General features: G+C 38.4%; 1 protein-coding gene across 8 annotated transcripts in view; it reads right to left on the bottom strand.

Annotated features, from left to right (window-relative positions):
* Positions 1-22,035, bottom strand: part of SIPA1L2 (signal induced proliferation associated 1 like 2) — a 75,694-nt gene that overhangs the window by 17,274 nt on the left and 36,385 nt on the right. For all 8 annotated transcript variants that reach the window (XM_028724028.2, XM_028724037.2, XM_028724033.2 and 5 more), the window contains 10 exons: positions 18,749-18,906; positions 16,996-17,572; positions 14,833-15,107; positions 10,870-11,127; positions 9,767-9,850; positions 8,730-8,833; positions 7,359-7,462; positions 4,561-4,946; positions 2,259-2,483; positions 1,500-1,650 (listed from right to left, as the gene is read on the bottom strand). In XM_028724028.2, the coding sequence (XP_028579861.2) occupies positions 1,500-1,650; positions 2,259-2,483; positions 4,561-4,946; positions 7,359-7,462; positions 8,730-8,833; positions 9,767-9,850; positions 10,870-11,127; positions 14,833-15,107; positions 16,996-17,572; positions 18,749-18,906 (2,322 nt within the window). The remainder of the gene's footprint in view (positions 1-1,499; positions 1,651-2,258; positions 2,484-4,560; positions 4,947-7,358; positions 7,463-8,729; positions 8,834-9,766; positions 9,851-10,869; positions 11,128-14,832; positions 15,108-16,995; positions 17,573-18,748; positions 18,907-22,035) is intronic.

Raw genomic sequence — 22,035 nt, 5'->3', positions numbered from 1 at the left:
TCTGGCATTTTAGCAAAATTACTGGATTATTAGATTTTCTTCTGACATACAAGCATTCATCATAATGAATTATTACTTACTGAAATGTTGTATTAACTCCAGAGTAATAAATGAAACCTCTAGCTCTCTGAAGGTAATAGTTGCAAGAATTCTTTGAAATCCTTCTAAAACTGTTAATGTGTAGTCTTGATTTAAAGACTGTTCTAATATCTAATCCAAGTCATTAGCTATATATAGACTCCAAAATATAACTTGGATTAAACCAATTATCTTCTACTTCTCATTTGCAGAAAGTCCCTTGATCCACTCCAGGGTCCCTCTGATGGAAGGAGGTGGCATTTTTCACCGATTCCCCTTTCCTTTATGCCAGGATTGGGGAAGCTTTCTAGCCCCGAGGGCCAGATTGTTATGTTCTGTCCACCCCTTGCTGCCTTTGTTTGACAGGTGAGTGGAACCAAACACCTGAGAGCAGAATCATGGCAGGTGAAATCCCAAAGCTAGGAAATTCTGGGAATGGAAGCATACAGCCAAACTGAGCAAGATTCAACCCCACCCTCCTGTTCAGCAGACAATGTCACGAGTGACGTAAGCTAATAGGTGGAAGGGTATGTTTTGGGTAAAATGGCTTCACAGGCTGGAGGTTCCCCACCTCTGCTTTAGGACATCAACCAAGTTCTCTTAAACCCATTTCAGGTATTACTTAACCAGTATGATCACTACACAATATGGAAAGTGGATTATTGGAAATGGTTCCCATGTGCTTCAGGCTGACTTCCCTCACCTTCCCCCTCAGGTTTATATACTGTCACTAAAGTTATATCTAAAAGAATTTGTTAGTTGCTTTACCTTTCCCAGGGCAACCCAAAGCAGCTTACAACCAACCAAACAGACAGTTACTTCATGATAGCCTCTAAGCTTATTTTCTGGATAACTCTCAAACCTCTCCATAAATGCCAGTCCAATCCTCTAGACTTAAAATACACTTCAAAGAATGTGTTAAAAATGTTCAAGTTACAGCAGCCTAGCTCATCCATCACATTTAACCATAGTCTAAATGTGGAAGTTCAACATCAGTATTTTCAGAAAATTCCATCCCAAATGAGAATCTATACATAGCAACTTAAAAAGCAGGGGTGGATAACCTGTGGACCTTGAAATGTTGCTTGACTACAACTCCCATCATCCCTAACCACTGGCCATGCTGGCTGGAGCTGATGGGAGTTGGAGCCCAACAAAATTTGGAGTCCCAGGGCAGCCATCCCTGCCTTAAAGTGAAGAGCTTTCAGGTTAAATATACCAAACCTCCTGACTATAACCATACCAGACTTCATATTTGTGAGCATGCTTATTATTATTAGTAGTAGTAGTATTAGAAGCTCTATACTCGCTCTCATTTACAGCTCTTTTTAGAACTTATCTCTATATCAAGCAGTGCTCCCACCACCATAACTGCCTCTAACGGTTACACAGAGACAAAGAAAAAAGTAACAGCAGCTAACCTTTCTTCTGCCTTCCTCCACAGAGATGTTGTCTGGCATCATCAACTTCAGAAACTCTTCTTTTGATAAGACTCGCTGACTTTCAGAAACTGTATTCCTTATAGAGGCCTGAAGCTGACTTGATGATAGGCCCTCAACATCAGTATACATTCTGTAGAAACAATTTGTTCTTTACAATTAGAGGGAATGCTGCAAAGTTGTTAACTCTCTAAAATGATGATCAAAACTGACACTAAAACCACAGTAACAGTATCTAGTACATCATTCATTAAGTTTTTTTGTTTGTTTTTTAAAGTTGGGTTCCAACATGGGGGAGAAAACACACAACCCAATTCCTTTTTGTTCCTGGATTATTATTAAATAAAAAATAACAAAGCACACATTCATGTTGAGTACAGATTAGGTTACTAGTAATAAAGCATGACATTCCTTATACATTTATGTAATTATATTATTAGAGCATGTTTTGTTATTACCAGAAATTTTGCAAAGCTGTTTTGGATAAGAAATCAACAGCACATAAAAATATATAAAACAAACTGAAATATTCAACTATACACTTTCCTTCTACATAGTGATTTAGAATTTTGATTTCATGCCATATTGATAGAAAGCAGCTAACTTTGTCTGGCCTTTCCCCTGCTTCTTCCTAGTCCAGGGATTATACATCATCTACCCTGCATTTCCTTTCATGATTTAGGCTCTCCTCCTCCAATCCACACAGACTTTTCTTCCCCAAGAAAACAAATTCTCCCTTACTCTTGGCATTCCGAAGCTTCAGACTCCTCAGGTGTAGGGCTACCTTCTGACTTTTTCCAGCCAATGACATATTTGCTTATAGCTCCTTGTCGAGGGTAGCATTTTGCTATGGAGCCAGAGATCTGTTGACTGCAATTTTGTGACACTATGTACACTTTGGATGTATCTAATGATCCACTGCTTTTAGGGCCATGTGTTGAAGGACTTCCTGAATGATGTGACCCGCTAGAAGAGAGGAAAACACACAAAACAAAATACACAGTGAACTACATGAGGATATATGAGACAGGAAAATATATCACATACATTTTTTTTTAATAAAGTCTTCTCAAAAGGACAGAAGTCAGTCATATTTAATGTTATTTGCTTTCTTTGTCCAATATCAATTAAATACTTTAAAGTCATCCTGGCTTCACTGGATGTATTTATAGAAATTCATTATTTCCCCATTACAGCTGATAGGAAATTTATTTTGAAAATGTATGCTGTACAATTTTCAAGGCAGTATCCATTAAAAATAAATGAATTGGAAATATAACTTAAAACAGGAAAAATGTAGAGAAAATCACAGCAACAATAAAATCCAGCAAAATGGATGAAGCCACTATTAAGACCAGTACATGCTGGAATACCTAGGCAAATAAAAAATAATTCTCCTACTACCAAAAGGATATCAAGAATGGCACCAGATGACCTTCCCTGGGGAGGATATAACATAGGTTGCTACAACCAAAAGCCCCCGCCCCACTTCCTGGATCAGCTATATGATTTTTTTCAGGAGGCGGGAAATCCAGAGAATGGCCTCAGATAATGACCACAGTGTTTGACAGTGTTATTCTTTGGCTAGATTGTGCCCAATCAATTTAAAAGTACATTTTCTTATAGATTATAAAGCATTACTACATATGTCCCACCTTTCTTCAATTTAACTCAATGCTTAAAACACACCAGTATCAGATAAACTATTCAAAAATATACCCAAACATTGCTGTAAGAGGCCTTTCAAACATCATAGTTTAAACTGACATTTCAGCAAGAAAGATGAACACACACATGGAATTCCTATATTTCTGTGGGTTTTATTCTATTTAGCTGAAAGTTTTTATGTTCTTACTTCACTGCCATCTTCTACAGCTTAGTTAAGTTGAAACTGAAACTACAGAGACCAGATGTACAAAGACATTTAGTACAGAACTTGAAGTGACAGGATTTCAAGTGCGGAGTTGGTTTGTTGGCAAATGTTTTGTATTTCAGAAAAGTAAAAAATAGGAACTATTTCCGCTGGTTAAGTTCTTAAACCCTTAAAAACTCTAAATGTGGAAATCCCAACACAGTTTTTAGAAAGTCTTGTTCTGTTCCACTCAAAGGACATATGCTTTTACTCAGTATTACTAGGGACTGCCCTGCAAATCACTACCATCCTAAACCAGCCCCATTTGTTCACAAAACAAAGGTAAAATATGTACACACATTTGAGTGTCACATTCTTTTCAGTGTCAACATTTTACGCAAAAGTCATGGAGCACTCCATGAACTGAAAGAGCGTGTGGTAGGGCTACAGGGCTTGATCCAACTTACTATCACTTTCATGCAGGCTAGCCTTGTCCAACACTGTCACACTCCCCTGATGCCAGCACATTCAAATGATGTCAGAAGGTCTACATAAGTACATCTGTGGCGGCAGTGGGTGGAGCTAGACCACACAGCCATGCACTCACCCAAGCTCTCTTTCAATGCATAGAGGGGTTCATGTGCATCCCCCCCCCCCAAGATTGCAATAGGCTATATCTGCTGGGATAATCCAAAGGGTTTTGCAGATTTAAAAAGTGTAATGTAATTTACAGCTTTCATAATTGAAACATTAGAGGTAGGGGGATATCTAGTTCAATCTTCTGCCACATGGGAAGACTATCCACTCAACAGTGTCCACATATAAAATCATGTTATCTAAATTATGTTGTTGAACAAGCAGAGACTTAGCATACAACAAAGAAAACAGGTCACATGCTATTATGCAATTGCATGGAATATACAGCTCTACACAATATTGCATATTCTTCTCCTTTTATAGTTTTACTGTCAAGCACATGAAGGCAGTTCGTAAGGAAAGTGCCATTTTAGTCTTTCCTCCTCTGTTCTGAAATGTAACATTGTTGAAATGAGGTTTTATAAAAGAACTCATGTAAAATGTAATGTTAATAGCAAAAAAAAGAAAAGAAAAAAGGGGTAAATCTACGCTTTAACTCAGAACTATCCATCACAGAATTGCGGAGCTGGAATCTTTGGTTGGGGGATTGCTTACCTGGAATGTGAAGATATTTCACTGAGGTCTCCCATGCTACCATCACCTGTATGACTGCTAGAAATGGCAGAAGCATAGCTGTGAACAGCATACATTTTAGTCTCATCATCTGGTCCAGGAGTTTCAGATGATTCAGCCCACTGATCAGTCCGGTTATGTATCCCTGACCGGCTTCCAGCCAGGTGCAAAGGAGCCAAAATTGGAGCAGGCATACAAGGAGCTGTATCAATCCCACTGTCAGTAGAAGCCCCTTTAATGTATGTTAATCCAAGCAAGTCAGTGTCCATTAGGTCCTCGGAGCCAAAGTGCTTATCATCACTGTTGCTGGATGTGTTACTTGACAGGGTATTACTGCTGGAATGGCTGGAACAGTTTTTGTCTCCAATCTTAAAGAGAAACATTTTACAATACAGTTTTACTTTCTCTTATTCACAGTTTCATCAATCAAAGAAGCAAGCAGCTGCCTCACTACTTGTTGGAAGTGCCAAATAAAAATGAAGCAGATATAATGAATAATGCTAACAGCATAAACTTGAAATATGGATAAAATAATTAGTATTTTGATTAACACATGCTCAAATGCATCTTGGTGGTGGTGGATTTTTTTGAGTGACTTTTTGAATTAACACTTTTTGCTTATTGCATGATTTAATGGATATGCCATTATCACTTGTATTTTTAATTTTTTTTATCATTTGTAAGCTGCTTCAGGACTCTGGCTATGGGAAGCAAAGAACAAATTTAACAAACTGAAGTAAAAACAGGATGAGAAATAATTTGCCCATTGTATAGAAGATTTCACTGTGCAGAGTGAATTGTGTTCAGTACAGAATAAATGTTATAATAATATCCATTTTGTTATAAGAGAACCTCAACATGTTTGCAAGTAATTGAACACAAGATGAACTATTTTAAGAAAAGGACCGGCATCAGCCTCTGCATTTGCCCCTCCTGAAGCTGGGCAAGCAAGGGACAGCGAAACCCAAACTGTTCTCACCTTCTCTTCCCCACTTTGCCATAACAAGCAAAATATGCAAGATTCAAAATCAAGAAATACAGATAAAGTCAACAGTATCAGTTCCTCTTGTATTGAGGAAAGTCAATGTTTAAAAGGGTGTAAGTGAGGAAAGGAAAAGGGATTTAAAATGCCTGTGTCATATTAAAAAATAGCCAGCACATATCCACCTAAATGTGTATGTATGCAGAAACATAGGATAAGACACAGGATAGGTAAAGGTAAAGGTACCCCTGCCCGTACGGGCCAGTCGTGTCCGACTCTAGGGTTGTGCGCTCATCTCACTTAAGAGGCCGGGAGCCAGCACTGTCCGGAGACACTTCCGGGTCACGTGGCCAGCGTGACGAAGCTGCTCTGGCGAGTCAGCACCAGCGCAGCACACGGAAACACCGTTTACCTTCCCGCTATAAAGCGGTACCTATTTATCTACTTGCACTTAGGGGTGCTTTCGAACTGCTAGGTGGGCAGGAGCTGGGACCGAAAGATGGGACCTCACCCCGCCGCGGGGATTCAAACTGCCGACCATATGATCGGCAAGTCCTAGGCACTGAGGTTTTACCCACAGCGCCACCCGTGTCCCAAGACACAGGATAACCTTGTGCCAATGTTGCTCCCTCAGGTGGCTTATATAACCAGTGCTGTTTCGATCCTACAATCATCCTTCAGTCATGAAGATGTGCTGTGACCAGCACTGGTTTTGTCCGGACAGAGTGTGGGAATCAAATATGCTGAAATAGTAGCTTTGATGATTGCTCTTTTGTTTCACTGACAAAAAGGCAATGAACATTTGCTAGCTGCAACACGGGGGAGGGACTGCTTATGCATATGAACTAGAGGAAAGCGAAGAATTTGGCTTGGCATAGTTCCCTTGTCATTTAATTTACCACAAAAGTGATATTTGTGCACAAACAGGCTCTATTTTCTAAATCTCACACTTCAGTTCTCACATTATTTAATTCAGCTGGAAATAATTGTTTCTTAACATCAGGTCATCACCACCACCACACAAATTAACAGGAACAAGCATAACAATATATTCTTATTAGATGCATTCTTTAAATGTGAAATTTTCCCTAAATAAAAGAAGTGCAATTGCTGGTAATTAAAACAGATGCTTATCCCTCACAATATGACAAGAAATGGCAATGTATGAATGTCACTTGAATACAATAGGAAATGTATTCAGGACTATGCAAGTCAATGTAAATTACGTTCTAATCAGACACCAGAGTGATGCTTACATGAAGCTTTAATCCATGCAGTGCCCTAGAAACCTGCACATGCCCTTTATAATGAGATTGTTTGAGGTCACTGCCAGAAAGAATACTTGAAACTACTTCTGCATCAGTGATGCTTATTAGTTGTGCACACACTTTAGAAAAAAAATTCAAGACTCTGGCAATTTATTCCACAACTGAGATTGTAACACTGGCAGATACAACTGGATGGCCTCTTTTCCATTCAATTTTACAGTTTTTCAGTTATTCCATTAAAATGATAGGACGCAAAACAATGCCAAACAGAACTGTAGGACATAGCAAGATACAGAAATAAATGTATTAACCCCAATAGCTCATTCATCTTGCAGGATAGTTTACCATCTGTAATTTGTACTTCCCATTTCTATATGGGGAAGCAGGGACAAAACATACACTTTCAATCAAGTTGGTGGCTCAAATGCAACCAGCTATTTGCACAGCTCTCCCAACTTTTTGCAACAGAGACTGTGCCCACATATTTGGAAAGATTCCTAATTTGGGAAACCCTAAGAAAAAAGACTTACATGAGAAAATTTGTTTGGTGAATCCTTGCCACTGTTCTCTTTCTGTAAAGCGCGGTCTTTATAGGAACTCAAGACTTTGGTTGATGGTGCATGCCACTTGGTTTCTGCCATAAATAATTATGTGTTTTAATTTCTAAACGCACAAAACATATTGTACAATGAAAAGAAGCTCACAACTTAATGCTATATGCATCAGGTTGAAACAGTGATGTTCTTTGAAATTTCCTAGAGCAGAGAGTTTACTCTTGCCCATCATCTTAAAGGATAATTAAACTGATGTCTATACAGCTTACTAAATGAGAGTTCTGAATAAGAAGGGCCTGTTTGTACATGTCCTTTTGCTGTGTTATTTCTACAAAACACATGGAAATGCAAGCACAATGCAAAATCAATACACACATCCTCTTAATGTTTTGATGATCAAAAAACAGAGGGAGATAAACAGTATCATTTTAAAAGGAGTCATCCCAGTAGCTTTGAGGAAAAAGTAATTTAGCTTGTATGTGGATAAAAAAATATCCTAAAACTCTCTGCAAACAACAAATGTGATGAGATACATATGCAGCTGATTCTAGTCTTTATTCAAGAGAGTACTAAGCGCAGGTGCACAAGACTGTGTGAAAATATGGTAGAAAATGGTGTGTGCAAGGATGTTTGCAATTATATGAGGAAGACAGAAACAGGGAAATAGGAATATAAAAAGAGAGAAAGGAAGTAGCAGAACTGTATTAGAAAAAACAACCTTGTGGAACCATATACACATTTAGCTGCAGCAAAAGCTCCCGATCATACCACAGCACTAATTCTTGTAAGTTCCACATAAGGACAAAAATGGTACCTGATAACTATAAATCTTGAGATTTAGCATGAGTGAATCTGTATTTTCAGCAATCACACTCTCACGTGAAGAAAAATACTCTGTAGGTTTACACACAAATATGCAAATCTCATACGGGTGGAATCAGGTTTTGGAACAGAGATAGCCTTGATTGGCCTGGTGGAGGATTTATACCAGGAGCTGGGCAAGGAGAGTGCTGGTTCTTGACCTCTCACTAGCTTCCAATACTATCAACCATGACATCCTTCTAGATCACTGAGCTGGGATGAGACTTGGAGAAAATGTCCTTCTTGGCCAGATTTCAGAATGTGCCAGTGGGAATAATCTTTGGGATATAATTGTATCATGGTTGATATTCTCAACCATGTTGTTTAACATTTACATAAAATGGCTAGGAAATATTTCCAAAGGTTTTGCATTTGTTACCATCAGTATGCCAGTGATAGTTTAAGATAGTTTATAATGCAAAACATTATACAAGTGGAAAACAAACCAGCAAAGCTGTAATTAAACTGAAACAGAATAATAATTACCTTTGGGATGCCTGGTCGCTTCCAAAGATTCTTCATGTTCTCTGCCTCCTTCACTCTCCAGTGGACCTGAACCCTGGTGATCATGAAGTAAAGGGGACTGGCACCTATTAACAAAGAAATAAATTGTTGCTTTCCCCTGCTCACTAGGAAAGCTTCTCATCCAGTTTATAAAATCCCTCCTGCAAAATGGCATAACTATATATTTTCAGTATTGACAACTGGTAAGCAAAGAAGAGTAAGACATTCCACAGTAGTTAGAACAATTTAAATATATTCTGCTTAAGTTATTATTTATCTAAGACTTATACACAAAGTTGCCCAAATATAGCTGCTGATACCCCTGCTCAACACATTATCTCTTATGTTGATTTCTTTTTAAAGTGGGTGGTTTTGTTACAAACTGAACCGCTTTCACTTGAGCAAAGCAGGGTACCAGTTTTTCACTAATCAGGTCTACCCAACCTAGCCCGCTCCCCCCCCCACCCACAGCCAAATGCTGCTCCAAAAGCGTTTCCTGAGGGTTGGGAGACCCTCTTGAACAGTATGAGATATGACACAGGGGGCTGCAATTGCTATAGGGGACTGGTGAAAAACAGCTCCCTCTTCTTGTGCTAGTTGATGCACTTCCACTAGCAAATAGACACCACTAGATACCACCACCACTCAGCTATGTATAGATTGCCTCCAAGCCTTCAGAGATGGGGCAGATTGACTACAGCAGCACATGCCATATTTACTTGAATCTAATGCGCCATCGAATCTAATGCACACCTCAGTTTTCAGAACCTTGAAACCAAAAGAAGTATTTCCTGGTGAATGTAAACGTGCCATCAAATCTAATGCGCACCTTAATTTTCACAATGTAATTTGGCCAAAAAAGGTGAGCATTAGAATCAAGTAAATACGGTAATTAAATTATTATCTTTACAAAGCCACCTATGAAACATTCTACAACAGCCAGTTGGATAGTCCACACGTAAATTAGCTTCTACAGTTACTGTTCATAAAAAGGGATTCAGATGTAAAGAAACAAATACCCATCATATCCCACTTGGTGTCTCCACTGACTACTCCCACTTGGTCCTGGGTCACTGGAGGATGATTGGTTGCTCGGTGAACTTCTGAAATAGTGACTCAAGTAATTAACCATGTACACAGATCTGTGATGCTTCAACAACAATCAATTTTTGAGATAAATTCCTAATGAAATTAGAAATACAGACAACAATATGAAGACATTGGAATAGTTTTTGTGAAATTTAAACCATTTTTAGATGCGGGGACATCTAATGATATGCAGCCTCCCTTCAGTAACCCTACAATCTGCTCTGGAGGGGCCTGCAACGAGGGAGCAAGAGAATGGTGAAGTCTGCTCGTGTGATACTGGATGTTTCCTACAGTCTGCACATTTTCGCATAGTGACCACAATTCAGCACTTTTTAAAGTACATATAGATCAATCCTTGCAAGCAATAGTGTCTTTGGGCTCATCCGCACTTCCATTTGTCCTGTGATTTCTAGGTACGGGCCTGAGAGGGGATTTTTTTTTGTCCAGCCCCTTTTCCCTGGAAAAACCCGCTGCCTACTACTGAATTGGAACAAACGTCAATTGGGTTTTCATTTAACTTTTAAGTCATTTCAGTTTTTAAACAAAGACATCATTCCACAAATATCCATTTGCTCTTGGACGTTTATAGCCATGTTCTATTGACGTTACAAATATAATAAAACTCTCTCGGAATGAGATGAAAGTATTAACCTGCAAGCAACTAATTTCATTTTTTTAAATGCTTGTTGCTCTTATTCAGAAGTTCTTATTTTATGGGTCGACTACCACAGTGGCCGAAATTGCCTGGTACCTAGCCTTTATATTCCATTATAAATAGAGAGGAGGGTGTGAGTTTTAATGTCGTCTACCTTTTAAAGTATCATTAGCACTGACCATTGTTTCAAGAAGGATTAGTGGAGGCGAACACTAAGCTCACTGCAGCTCAAATCTGTTAAAACCTTGTCCAGTAGTATATGAATGAGGTTTAAAAAGAAAACAGCTTTTAAAAAATCACTTCATACCAAAGACCAGAAAGGTTTACTAATAAAGCACTAAGAAAATACGGGAATTAATAACAGAGAGAACATATTACCTTGCACCATCTGGCAGCTTTCTGTCAAATGAAGTACTGCGAGGAATGGCTGTTTGCGCCTGCTGGAGAAGCTGCTGGCACTGCAATCTATCAGATGTTCCTAGGATTGGAGAGGCACGAGAAAGAGGCTGCCCTGCAGGAGCTGGCACCCGATGCCAAGTAGTATTCCTCCTGAAAGGGGTTTTATACTCACATGGGGTGCCTTCGCTGTCAAGTTTGTACTCCACCATGGGAATTCGACACAGTTCTGAGCAACCCCTGCGGTACACATAAACATAATAATCTTTGAGTCCTGTAGAGATACAGCCCATCGTTTTTTAAAAAAGAAATATAGCATGTGCATGTCATAAAATGATATGATTATATTATATCAATTATATCATATTATGGAATATGACCCATCATCAGTACTCTTACACTAGATTATGTAAAATTTAAGTTGTCAAGAGATAAAACTAAATGCAAAGCAAGCTTTTCCATTCCAAGGAAAACCTGCCTGCTGAACATGCCGCTAGTATCCCTGGTGTTCAAGATATCTAAGAGTAAACAAGGAAGACTTCAGTGAGGTTGAGGGGTTATTTTATTACCCACAAGTTCACTGAGGGCCCAACTAGAGGATACATTTGCTCCATATCTGTGTTGTTTAAGTGCAGAGGACTATTTTTTTTAAACACATACTCCCTGCCCAGGTGGCCAAGCATATTAAGACCCTATTATGGAGTAAGGGGGCTTTAACCCTTTAGCCTCCTTATGGTACCAATTCAGACCAGGCTTCCCATGCTGGCTTCTTGCATGGGGAAAGCGAGCTTTAAAAAACACACTGTGCTAATTGCAAGCTTGAGGGGCCAAATTGACTGCAAAGGGTTAAAACCTTCATGCCCCATCATTCTAAGGTCCCAATCTAGATTGCCAGTAGAGGGATGGGCAATCTTTTTAAAAATAAATAAATAAATAATAACAGCACCACAATACCTGGCACTTAAGGGCAAATATACGGAGCCTTAAAACTCATCTAGAGGTTATTTGAATGGCTTCTCAGCAGGAAAAGGGCAAATTTATCAGCTGAGCCCTACAAAGCCCAAAGCTTGAATAAGTGGAGTTTTCTACCTATAGTGGTCACTAACACAACAAAAACTGAAGCTGATGCTAGGACAGCATCACCTACGTTAAGTATGGCTAGATTTTTTTAAAAAATCAATGATCTGATCAAGCCTGAGTTTTGAGATAATATAACATGGACCTTTGATTTCAATGGATTTCCCAGAGTTTGATTTCAATGGTCTGTAGACTCATGAGGCTGAAAATCTTTAGCCATGGGAAGTACAGGGTCTAGCCCATCTGTCCACATTGGGAAGGAAAATATGCTGAACATGTCAATAGAACAGGGATAAAGCCTGGGAATAGATTAAGCTAGCAAATTAGCTATCCCTCCTGTTCACTGGACATATGCCTGTGGTTGTGAAATGCAGTGACAGAACTTGAGCTGGATATGGGGTAACAAAACTTAGGGCAGTGGTGTCTTTAATATTTTGTCAAGCACAGAAGGTGGGAAACCAGACACACATAATCTATTATAATTTGTCCCAGTTGCTGATTGTGGACTGGAGTTTTAACCTTTATAGAAAAGTATTGGAAAGAAAATCATGTGAGAAATTTTTTGGATGTGGAGAGTACTCTTTTTCCAGGGGCAGATAACTTGGAAAACCTCGTAAGTTTCATGATCATGTCTTCATCTTAGGATTTTCATCGTAAGTGATGTCCACTAGTATTGTCTCTAAGTCCCCTGCTGTCATATTTTCTGGTCTCTGAAGGAAAGGTAGTTGAAGAGCAAAACAGTGTTTTCGCCATGAGATGTAAAGTGAATTCCTTGTTGTTTGGGTGGTAGAGTCATAAACATTGTACAATTCAGATAGTTGGGCATCAAACAGGACAACATGATATATATGGGGTCAGTTATAAGGCAAGTCATGACATCATATGAATTTTAGAACCTGTGATGACTTCCTTGTCTCTGGTCTCTTGAATCAGGGTTTAAGATGTGATCTAGTATGTTGCATATCCCCCCCATGAACAAATATTTCGCAGCACAGACCTGTCTTTACAAAGGAAAGAAAAGGAGTCTTTCACAAGAGGGTTCTATGTTCATATTTAAGATATTATATGTTTATATTAAGGTCAGTCTTAGTTTTAAACCAATTCCCAAATGAATAGTTGAGTTAGCCTGTTCTTGCAAAAAAGAGTCTTACGGCACCTTGAGCCTTTGATGTTTTGCAATAACCTTCATGGTTTCAACCACATTATTTTTAGAAGAGAAACAGATTATAGACTGAACTTTTTAAAAATGTAAGATTACACTTTTATCCATTATTATTCACCTTGGTTGGAAGTAGTAAAAAACAGTGGACTCTGGGGAAAGCTATACTCAGTCCAGTCTGCTAAGAAGGCTTCAAAGAGTCGGATAATCCAGGAAGAGCAGACATTCTTTTAAAGAGGCAGTTGAAGATTCTCATATCACAGGAAGTTAATACTGCAGAAAATCCCTTCTCCTTCTGTTGGGGTAGATGATGACTTAAGAGCCTGTAGAAGGGCTCTGACTTTTCTAGACTTTTTGCAGTCTGCAGCCTATCCTAAGCTATGGATCCAACTGTTTTGGAATGGCACCAGTGATAATCAGGAGAATAAGTACCAAAAAGTGTTATTTCATACTTGGAAGCAGATGGCAAAAATCTCCAAATGAAGCTGAGAAAATCTTTCAGCTGCCAATTATATGCAACTTGAAAAAAACAATGATATACAGACATATTTCTATGTCTTCCAAAGGCAGCACATGTGTGGCAATACGAGTGGCAGCAATAAAGGGATAATTTTCCCCATTTCACTCTAAGAAATTAATTTTTGGAGAACATCCATAAATAAAACGCAACATATATATCACCAATTCTACAATGCTATAGTTAAATATGTTAATGTGGCAGTCATACACAGCAAGCACTCTCCCTATTAAAGAAAGCTAACTGAACACTTGAATTAGTTGAGATAAAAAAATCATTTATTAAAGCGGGTATAACGGACATGTATTCTGTCCTCATAATATCCATCTGCCTAGCTACAAAGGCACATCTAGCACAAGGCTGCCTCTTTTAACCTAAGTTTCCCCTTCTACTTTCTCAATTTCTTCCTTGCTCCATCTGTTCGGGATACTTTTAACGTTAGTTGAAAGTGAGAAATGGAAGAAAACATTGATTGCCCAATCTCAAAAAGAATATTGGAGAGCTGAAAAAGGTGCAGAAAAGCACAAGCAAAATGATTTGGGTTTGGAATACCTTCCCTATGAGGACATGGCATGCGGGCAAGCAGTAGCTAACCTTTTTGGTGCTGAGGACTGCATCAACCCATGGCCAATCCCTCCAGGGGCTGCATGTCAATGTGAGTGTAGTCAAAGCCAAACTTTCTTAACCATTCGCCTCATTAAATATACTGAGCATCCCCACCCCTCTCCTGAATATTCCTTATTACCCTCTACCCTTTCCTCCCTTATTCTTCATTAATTTCCATTCCATTCCAAAAGCCATATTAATTTCTACTCTATTTCCCTATTTCAAATCCCTTATTAATTTTCACTCTCTTCAAAAACATTGATTAATTGCCACCACTTTCCCCCTTATTCCCATATTGATGCTTTCCCTATTCTATAGTAAACAGTTCACTTTATTCAGAAAGCACTGCTCACTTAACTAAAAGCAACCAGTCCCCCCAGTATACAATCCATCCTTTATTAAAATAACTTATAAGATCCATTCCATCTATTACAAGATAGCACTTCTCTCACAGACTGTGTTAGCTGCAAGTCTCATTAGCACCAAATGAGCACTACCCATTTAACAAGAAAGCCATCTGTGAAAAGGGCAAAAGAATGTCAGCAGTGAAGACACAAATAACCTACTAGCTACTGTGACTTCTTACCGTCTAGGTGATCCATCTTCATGTGGCTGGATAATCACCACCTTTACAGTCACAGAAGTGCGCAGCAGGTCAATCATTTGTTCATGAGTCAGGGTTGCTACAGCTACTTTACAGATCTCGACAAGGCGACTGCCTTGACGTAGGCCAGCTTTCCAGGCAAAACCAAATGGCTCCACATCTGCTACAATCCCTTCAAAGTTAACATGGAATCCGAGCTGTCCCAAGCCATTTCTCCTTAAGGTCATTTCTGTTGTTTCACATCCTCTAGTTACTATCTAAAGGAATAATAAATTAGTGAGACCACAGTATAAAAGAATAGTGATGTAAAAATTCCAGAAATGGTGAGCTGTGGGTAGGGTGATATTGAAATGGTTTTTAAAATGTGATTTTATCCCCCTGCCATTAAGAACATGAAGTCTAATATTTATTATAACAGATAAGATAAAAATTTACTGTTTGATATGTTTCTGAAATCCAAAAGTAACAATAACTTTGTTTTATTAGAACACTTATAAATCAGTGTCATGATGGAACCAATACATAAGAGGCACACTGTTAACTGGGACTTACTCCCAGCTAAGTGTTTAGGATTGCAGACTTAAGGTCTTCCAATTATTCTATCTGTGCTAGCATTCCAGCTTGCCAAATGGAACAATACGCTTCCCCCTGCACATTGTTCTGGAGGTTCTCCCAATCCAATTCTGGAAGGCATGGGGTGGGAGGAGAGAGATGGGGGAAGCCTTATAGCACAAGTGAAAGTCCTTGCACAGGGCTTCCACTGACAGGGCTGGTTAGGTGAATCCTAACCTAAGTTACCTAAAAACAAGATGAAAATAAAAATTGTTTGCTATATTACAGTGTATAGTAGTTGTGTTATTGTGAGACACCCTGGAATTTTTTTTTTATTAAGGGCCATGCATAAATATTTTAAACAAATTCTAAAAAGAGGAGTCAAAAGCCAGCCTGTACAAAGTCCACCAGGTTTCAGAATCAAAATGACTGGAATAATCTCATAATGTACTTCTGGACCAAACACTCAAAGATGTACTCTGCAACTTCTGAAGTAAGTTTCCAACATCAAGATAGAAAATAATTACTTCTTCAGTAATCCTGTCAGACACAGTATCAGTTCTGTCATCAGTCTTATTACTGCTTTGGAATCTTAAGACTAAATTTTTTCAGCAGGGTAAATTAACTGTAGGATTCTTTTATACACATTAGTATTACACATTCTGAAAGGTGCATTTCCTAAGAGATCCCCCTCCCAACTACCAATTGTTCAGTAATCTGTTTCTAGTCTTGCATGCACACCCACACCCACTTTTCATATACACCCATTTCTTTTCCACCACTTTCCATTTTTTTTAACCAAGTCTTCACATCTCCCTCACTGGACACATGCCTTGAACTGCTTTCAAACAATGCAAAGTCACATGTACTAATATATTATACCCCTCGGGTAGCTAATAGTGTTTTTGTCATTCATGGCTGACTAGAGATTTCTGAATAAAGATGTTGTTCTCCAAGCTCTAACATTTGATGCCCCTGGAGCAACCATCTGTGCTGTGTCCAGTTTCTAAGACAGTACATTTCTCTTACTGATTATTATAACAATTCAGGGATTGTTTTGTTTGTAGAAGACTTAGCAGCTGCCTTATATTAAACAAGGAAGCAAAATAGTAATTTACTGAAGTCTTTACAGGTACAGATCACATTTTTTCATTAGAACAATGCTAAATTATTGCAACCTTACTCATTTGATTGGGTCAGGTTATATATCCGAACACTTAAAACACATTTAAAGAGAATCTGAATTAAGTGAACACTTAAAATTATCTGAACTATCTGAATTATCTCAACACTTAAAGAGAATCTGAATTAAGTTAAAATTCTTTATTATGCTTAGTAGAATTGTCTGGATTTTTTACTTCTTGAAATATGGCAACCCTAACTGTAATAAAAAGGGAGAATTCTGTTTCAGACTACAGCTGCCACATTTCCAGTTAAAGCCTGGAATACAGAAATACCCTTGAAATGGTCCGGTAAATTTTTCATTTTTAAAATTCTATAGTCAGGTATCATATTTATCCATCTCCATTATCTTGAAAAATTACTGACAATAGCATTTGAAATTGCCAAGCACTTAAAAGGAACCATACTTACTTCCAGTCTTTGAACCATTTCTCTGATGTCATCAGCACAGTTATCAAGTGCTGAGAGAAGAACACATTCTCCTCTTTCATAAAAAACTTTAACACTCATTAATCCAGATGTCCATCCAATAACATCTCTGCAGGAGCAGTTGAAAACAACATTCTTTGATTCCTTTTCAATCAACACAATGAACTCATTTGAGATACCAAGAAGACATTCAATGTCAAGGGACTGACCAAAGTCTCGTGCTATCACATTCCATATCACTGCTCCAATGCTGAATAAGTGGGCATCCTTCCTTGGTTTCACTCTCTCTTTTTTCTTTGCTCCCAGTGTAATAAAACTAAACTTGACTGACGTGTCTACTGTAGCGGTAGTAACAAAGTTTTCTGCAAGATCTTTCAAGTACTCTTGCCGTGTTCTAGTGGCCATGGCTCGAAATTTTTCTGACTTGTGTGCTGCATTTTCTGCATTAATAACTTTGGCCAAAAGGAAGTCCCGGAAAACTGCTGATTTAGGGAAAGTCACTCCTTTAGGTATTGGTGGCCCAAAAGGTGGTACATCTTTTGACCTTGAAACTCCAACACTAGAAAATGAAGAAAACTTATTATAGGATCAACGTTTCGTAAGTTATTTTAACTAAAACATTATTTGTTTATACATAAGATATTCATGCACCTACCAAGGACAAGAAAAATTTATATAATAAACTACCTCAAAACTCTTCAAAAGCAGAAATTGTTAGGAATTACATTTGCAGCAAAATGAGAAAAATAAAATCATAGAATTGTAGAGTTGGATGGAACCACTAGGATCATGCAGTCCAACCCTCTACAGAACTCTTCCTAACTGAATATATTTTTTTATCAAATTGAAAATGTGCTGCATCAAAAAATGTAATATTCACAGAACACAAATGTTGTTGTACCAACCCATCATAAAATGGTGTGTTACAGATGCATGTACATGAACACTAAATATATAGATCAGCGTACTAGTGTATAAACAAATGCACAATTTTTTATGCCATATGCCTAGAATGCACTCCTATACAGTATTGATTCATGGTATGAACATATAAGCATGCCATGATCCATGATGGGCTACCTTAGAACTGAGTCAGTTACCCCACTTCTCCAGTCTAGAGTCCCCATGCATATAGAAATTTGCATTAACAAAAGGGCTCAGCTTTCATAAGATTGCTTCTTGTCCTCAAATAATTCAGAGATTTAAATATAGAGACTACGTTCTATAGGTACCATACAACTTATTTTTATTGAAGCTAGCAAGTTTCCTGAACCTTACTAATATTTCTTTAAAGTACTGTCATTTTTGGTTTTAGGGTGCAATCCAAACCCTCTCGAGCCATCATTTGGACTTTTTGGAGCAGTACATCCACCACCCATCTGCACTCTGGTTGCTCACTGTGGCCAAAGATGAGGAGGTACAAGACAACTGGAACAAATTCCATCATCCGATGGCAGTGATTCCAGTGGATCCCAGTGTGGTTTAGCCCCTCCCTGAGGCACCCCATTTGGGGGCTTGCTGCCAGCCCCCACAGGCAAGGATATGGCCAGTGGGTCTCCCACTAAGCTCATTCATTGAGTGGAAGGGGGAGGTTGGTGCCATTATGGTTGGCTGGGTGAGCTGGGAGCACAGATACATGGAAAATGCAGAAATGCCTGAAAGCAAATAAACAATGGCCCCAGCAATTTCCAATGAAAGCCTAAGAAACCAAGGCAACTGATAAACCTGTACTCACCTATAGCACACATTTTCAGTGCAAGGGTTGTGGACTTTAACAATGACAAACACATGTTGAAAATGAGAACGGATATTTTTTGGAGTAAAAGGAAGCGCTCCAGGCTCTTGGAAGACAATGGTAACAATGTCATTTCCTATGTGCCTTTTCCTTAAAAGCTAGATGCAAAACAAAAAAACAAAAAAACATTAAAATGGTGACTACAATTTCCTTCACATCCACTAGAAAAAAAGATAACTATTAAAAATGGCAATTATGTATTTTAAAAAACCCTACACTTTGATTAGTCACAATGTTCTTGTCTTGGCACAGGCAGCACGCAATCCAAGTACGGTATGTTTTACAGGTCTTGTCTATACCGTTTGAAATACACAGCTCTTTAAAAAGGGGAAAGTGGTGGGTTGAGAATAGGTAAAATCTTAAACCAGTCTTGTTCAAGTATATGAAGCACAGACCCACACTAAATAGCCCTTTAATCATTTCCAAGATGCAAAATAACTTTTCACATATGGAATAAACATTTCTTGTTTCCTTAAGATGTTTTTCCTCACTGTAGTGGTTTCTATATCGACTAGAAATTCTCAACATTTTAAACTAATCTTTCCCCACCATAAAAAGCACAACAGTCACCAAATATCTTCACAAGACAATTTTATTTCAATTAAATTTGGAAATGCAGCAGTGGACAAAGGCAGGCCAAGATCCAAGGATTCCTAAATGTATGTTGAAGCGGTTCAACACAGCTTTTGCCTTTTATTTCCAGACTTTTGGAAAACAGCTTTTTGGGTAGTGTGTCTGCAGCAGAGTCTGTGAAAGAAAGGGGTCCTTTGGATATTGCCCCAAACATGTACATGCAGACATTCATATTACAGCTAAAGATGATATTTTGGAGTAACATATCTTAAGTAACATAACCTAATATCAATTTAAATAACTTGTAACCATGTAACAAGTATGTAATTAAAACATCAACATTTTCTATAATTATTTGGAAAGCTGAAAAGGTGTTGGAAATGTTACAATCCAGGAGCTCCACAAACACATACTGATGTTCACATGCAGTTTTCTGGTGAATTTTTACTTCAGTAGTCCACAATAGTAAACCAGAAGCTATTTCAGCTTCTCTTTGTTAGCTTAAAAGCAGAGCTGTCAGTGAAAGAAAATACAGTGGTGCCTCGCAAGACGAAATTAATTCGTTCCGCGAGTTTTGTCGTCTTGCGATTTTTTTCGTCTTGCGAAGCACAGTGTCGGGAAAGTTTTGGAAAAGCTTCAAAAATCACCAAAGTCTTTAAAAACCTCAAAAAAGGCTACCACACCGTGTTCTATGAGTTGCTCCTCGAAGTCAAGTCGCAACTGTATTAACGGTGTTAAGAAAAAGGAAACAAACTTGCAAGACGTTTCCGTCTTGCGAAGCAAGCCCATAGGGAAAATCGTCTTGCGAAGCAGCTCAAAAAACTAAAAACCCTTTCGTCTAGCAAGTTTTGTGTCTTGCGAGGCATTCGTCTTGCGAGGTACCACTGTACTGAAGCAACACAAAGTCTCTGTTAAGTCCATCTACCAGAAAGTTTTGATCTCAGAGCTTTTGGGAATGCTGCAATAGCTTTTTGTTTACTGTATTAATTTGGGATGTCCAGGATTAAGCTGGTAGAAAATTGGAGATATGACCTCTGCTGTATTCTGAGCTGTTTTAATTGAATTTTATTTAAAACATTACCTATTACTGGCTTTTGAAATGATGTAGATGACAGACATATGTGAATGAAAATCACAACTGTGGGTATGCATCTGGTGCACACTAAGTTATGGTATAGGGTACAACCCAACTCTATTAAAATCAATGAAAGTTTTGCCATACCTTTATAAGCCAGTAGCTGCAATCCATTTTACAGCTACAGACACTAATTTCAGCGTGTTTTTAGTGGGGCATAAATACTTGGGTCTACAGGTGGACTAAAGTAATTGGACTGGATTGAACTAATCTGTTGCACTAGCAGAAGCCAATGCAACAAGTCCTAAGAGATCAACAGGACTTGCCCCCCTCACCTTCGCACCAATGCCCTCCCCATATCTGATTGGGAGGGTCAGGAGAGCCCCCAGAACAGGGTGCAGAGGGAGGAGTTCATTTTGCCTGGTAAGCAAAAGTAACTGTGCCAATGGAATGATCTCCTTGGGGCAATGCTGAATTCCCCCCAAAGGCTCTATGGAAGTGAGTTTTATCACTGCTAACACATCACCAAAATAAAAGTTCAGGTACTGATCAGATGTAGTTTCCCATATATTCAAATTATTCTAAAGTTGCAGAAAGTGACAATAATACCTTTGATTTCAGATTCATCTGTTAACAGTAACAGAGTAAAAATCAGGAAACAGAAGTAAGAAGTAAATATTCCAGGGGTAGCCAACATGGTGACCTCCAGATGATTTGGATAACAACTCCCATCAGCCTTGATCATTAGCCATGCTGGCTAAGACTGAAAGAAGTTGCACCACATTGGCTATGCCTGCAGGAAAGTGCACAAACAGAATGAACATTTTGCTTACTCCAGTATGTGTGAGGAAAGGCATGTAAAAGCTAGTTGAGTGGAGGACAGATTTTTTCCAGAGGATCTCTAGAAGGCCCACTTATGGGCTGCAAAGGTTCCCGAGTTTGGATGACATGCTAAGCCAAAACATAACTTAGCTCGGCACAGTGCAGCAGCAAAACAAACTAGACAGGAGCAAAATGGACAATTTCCTTTTTGGGATCCCACATATTTGCCTCAAGTCATGACTTGGCTTAGATATTAGGTGCTAATTGGGTTGAATAATAAATAACAGACATTTGCAATATAAACCTTTCTAAACTATTTTAAAGGGCATCAATAGTTCCTGAAAGGAATTTGAGTCTTGTCACCAACATGCATAAGCATATTCATTAACGTAATTGGATTAACCTAACCATATAAAACAAATTGGAACTCGTTCATTCTTTAAAATGTTAGCAAATAGGGTGAGATTTCTGAGGTACAACTAATATTTCAGTTAACATAGCAGACAACCATTATAATCAGTACCATAAAGGTCTGTACAACATCATTAAAAAAAACAGTAATAGAACCATATAATTATAAATGGGGAATTGAAATGCAAGGAACAGGCAAGGAGAGTTAAATAGATGATATTGATATGTAATACATTGATCTCGGTAGGATTGTATAAATGGAATGCAAATTGAATGGAGAAAAAGGTATGAAAAAAAGAGAGACACTGTTCTGAAAACTGAAGAAAATGGTATGTAACTATTATAC

Source organism: Podarcis muralis, chromosome 3 (assembly GCF_964188315.1).
Source record: "Podarcis muralis chromosome 3, rPodMur119.hap1.1, whole genome shotgun sequence".
NCBI lineage: Eukaryota > Metazoa > Chordata > Lepidosauria > Squamata > Lacertidae > Podarcis > Podarcis muralis.
The sequence above is the reverse complement of the archived record's forward strand: the minus strand, read 5'-3'. Positions and strand labels throughout refer to the sequence as shown.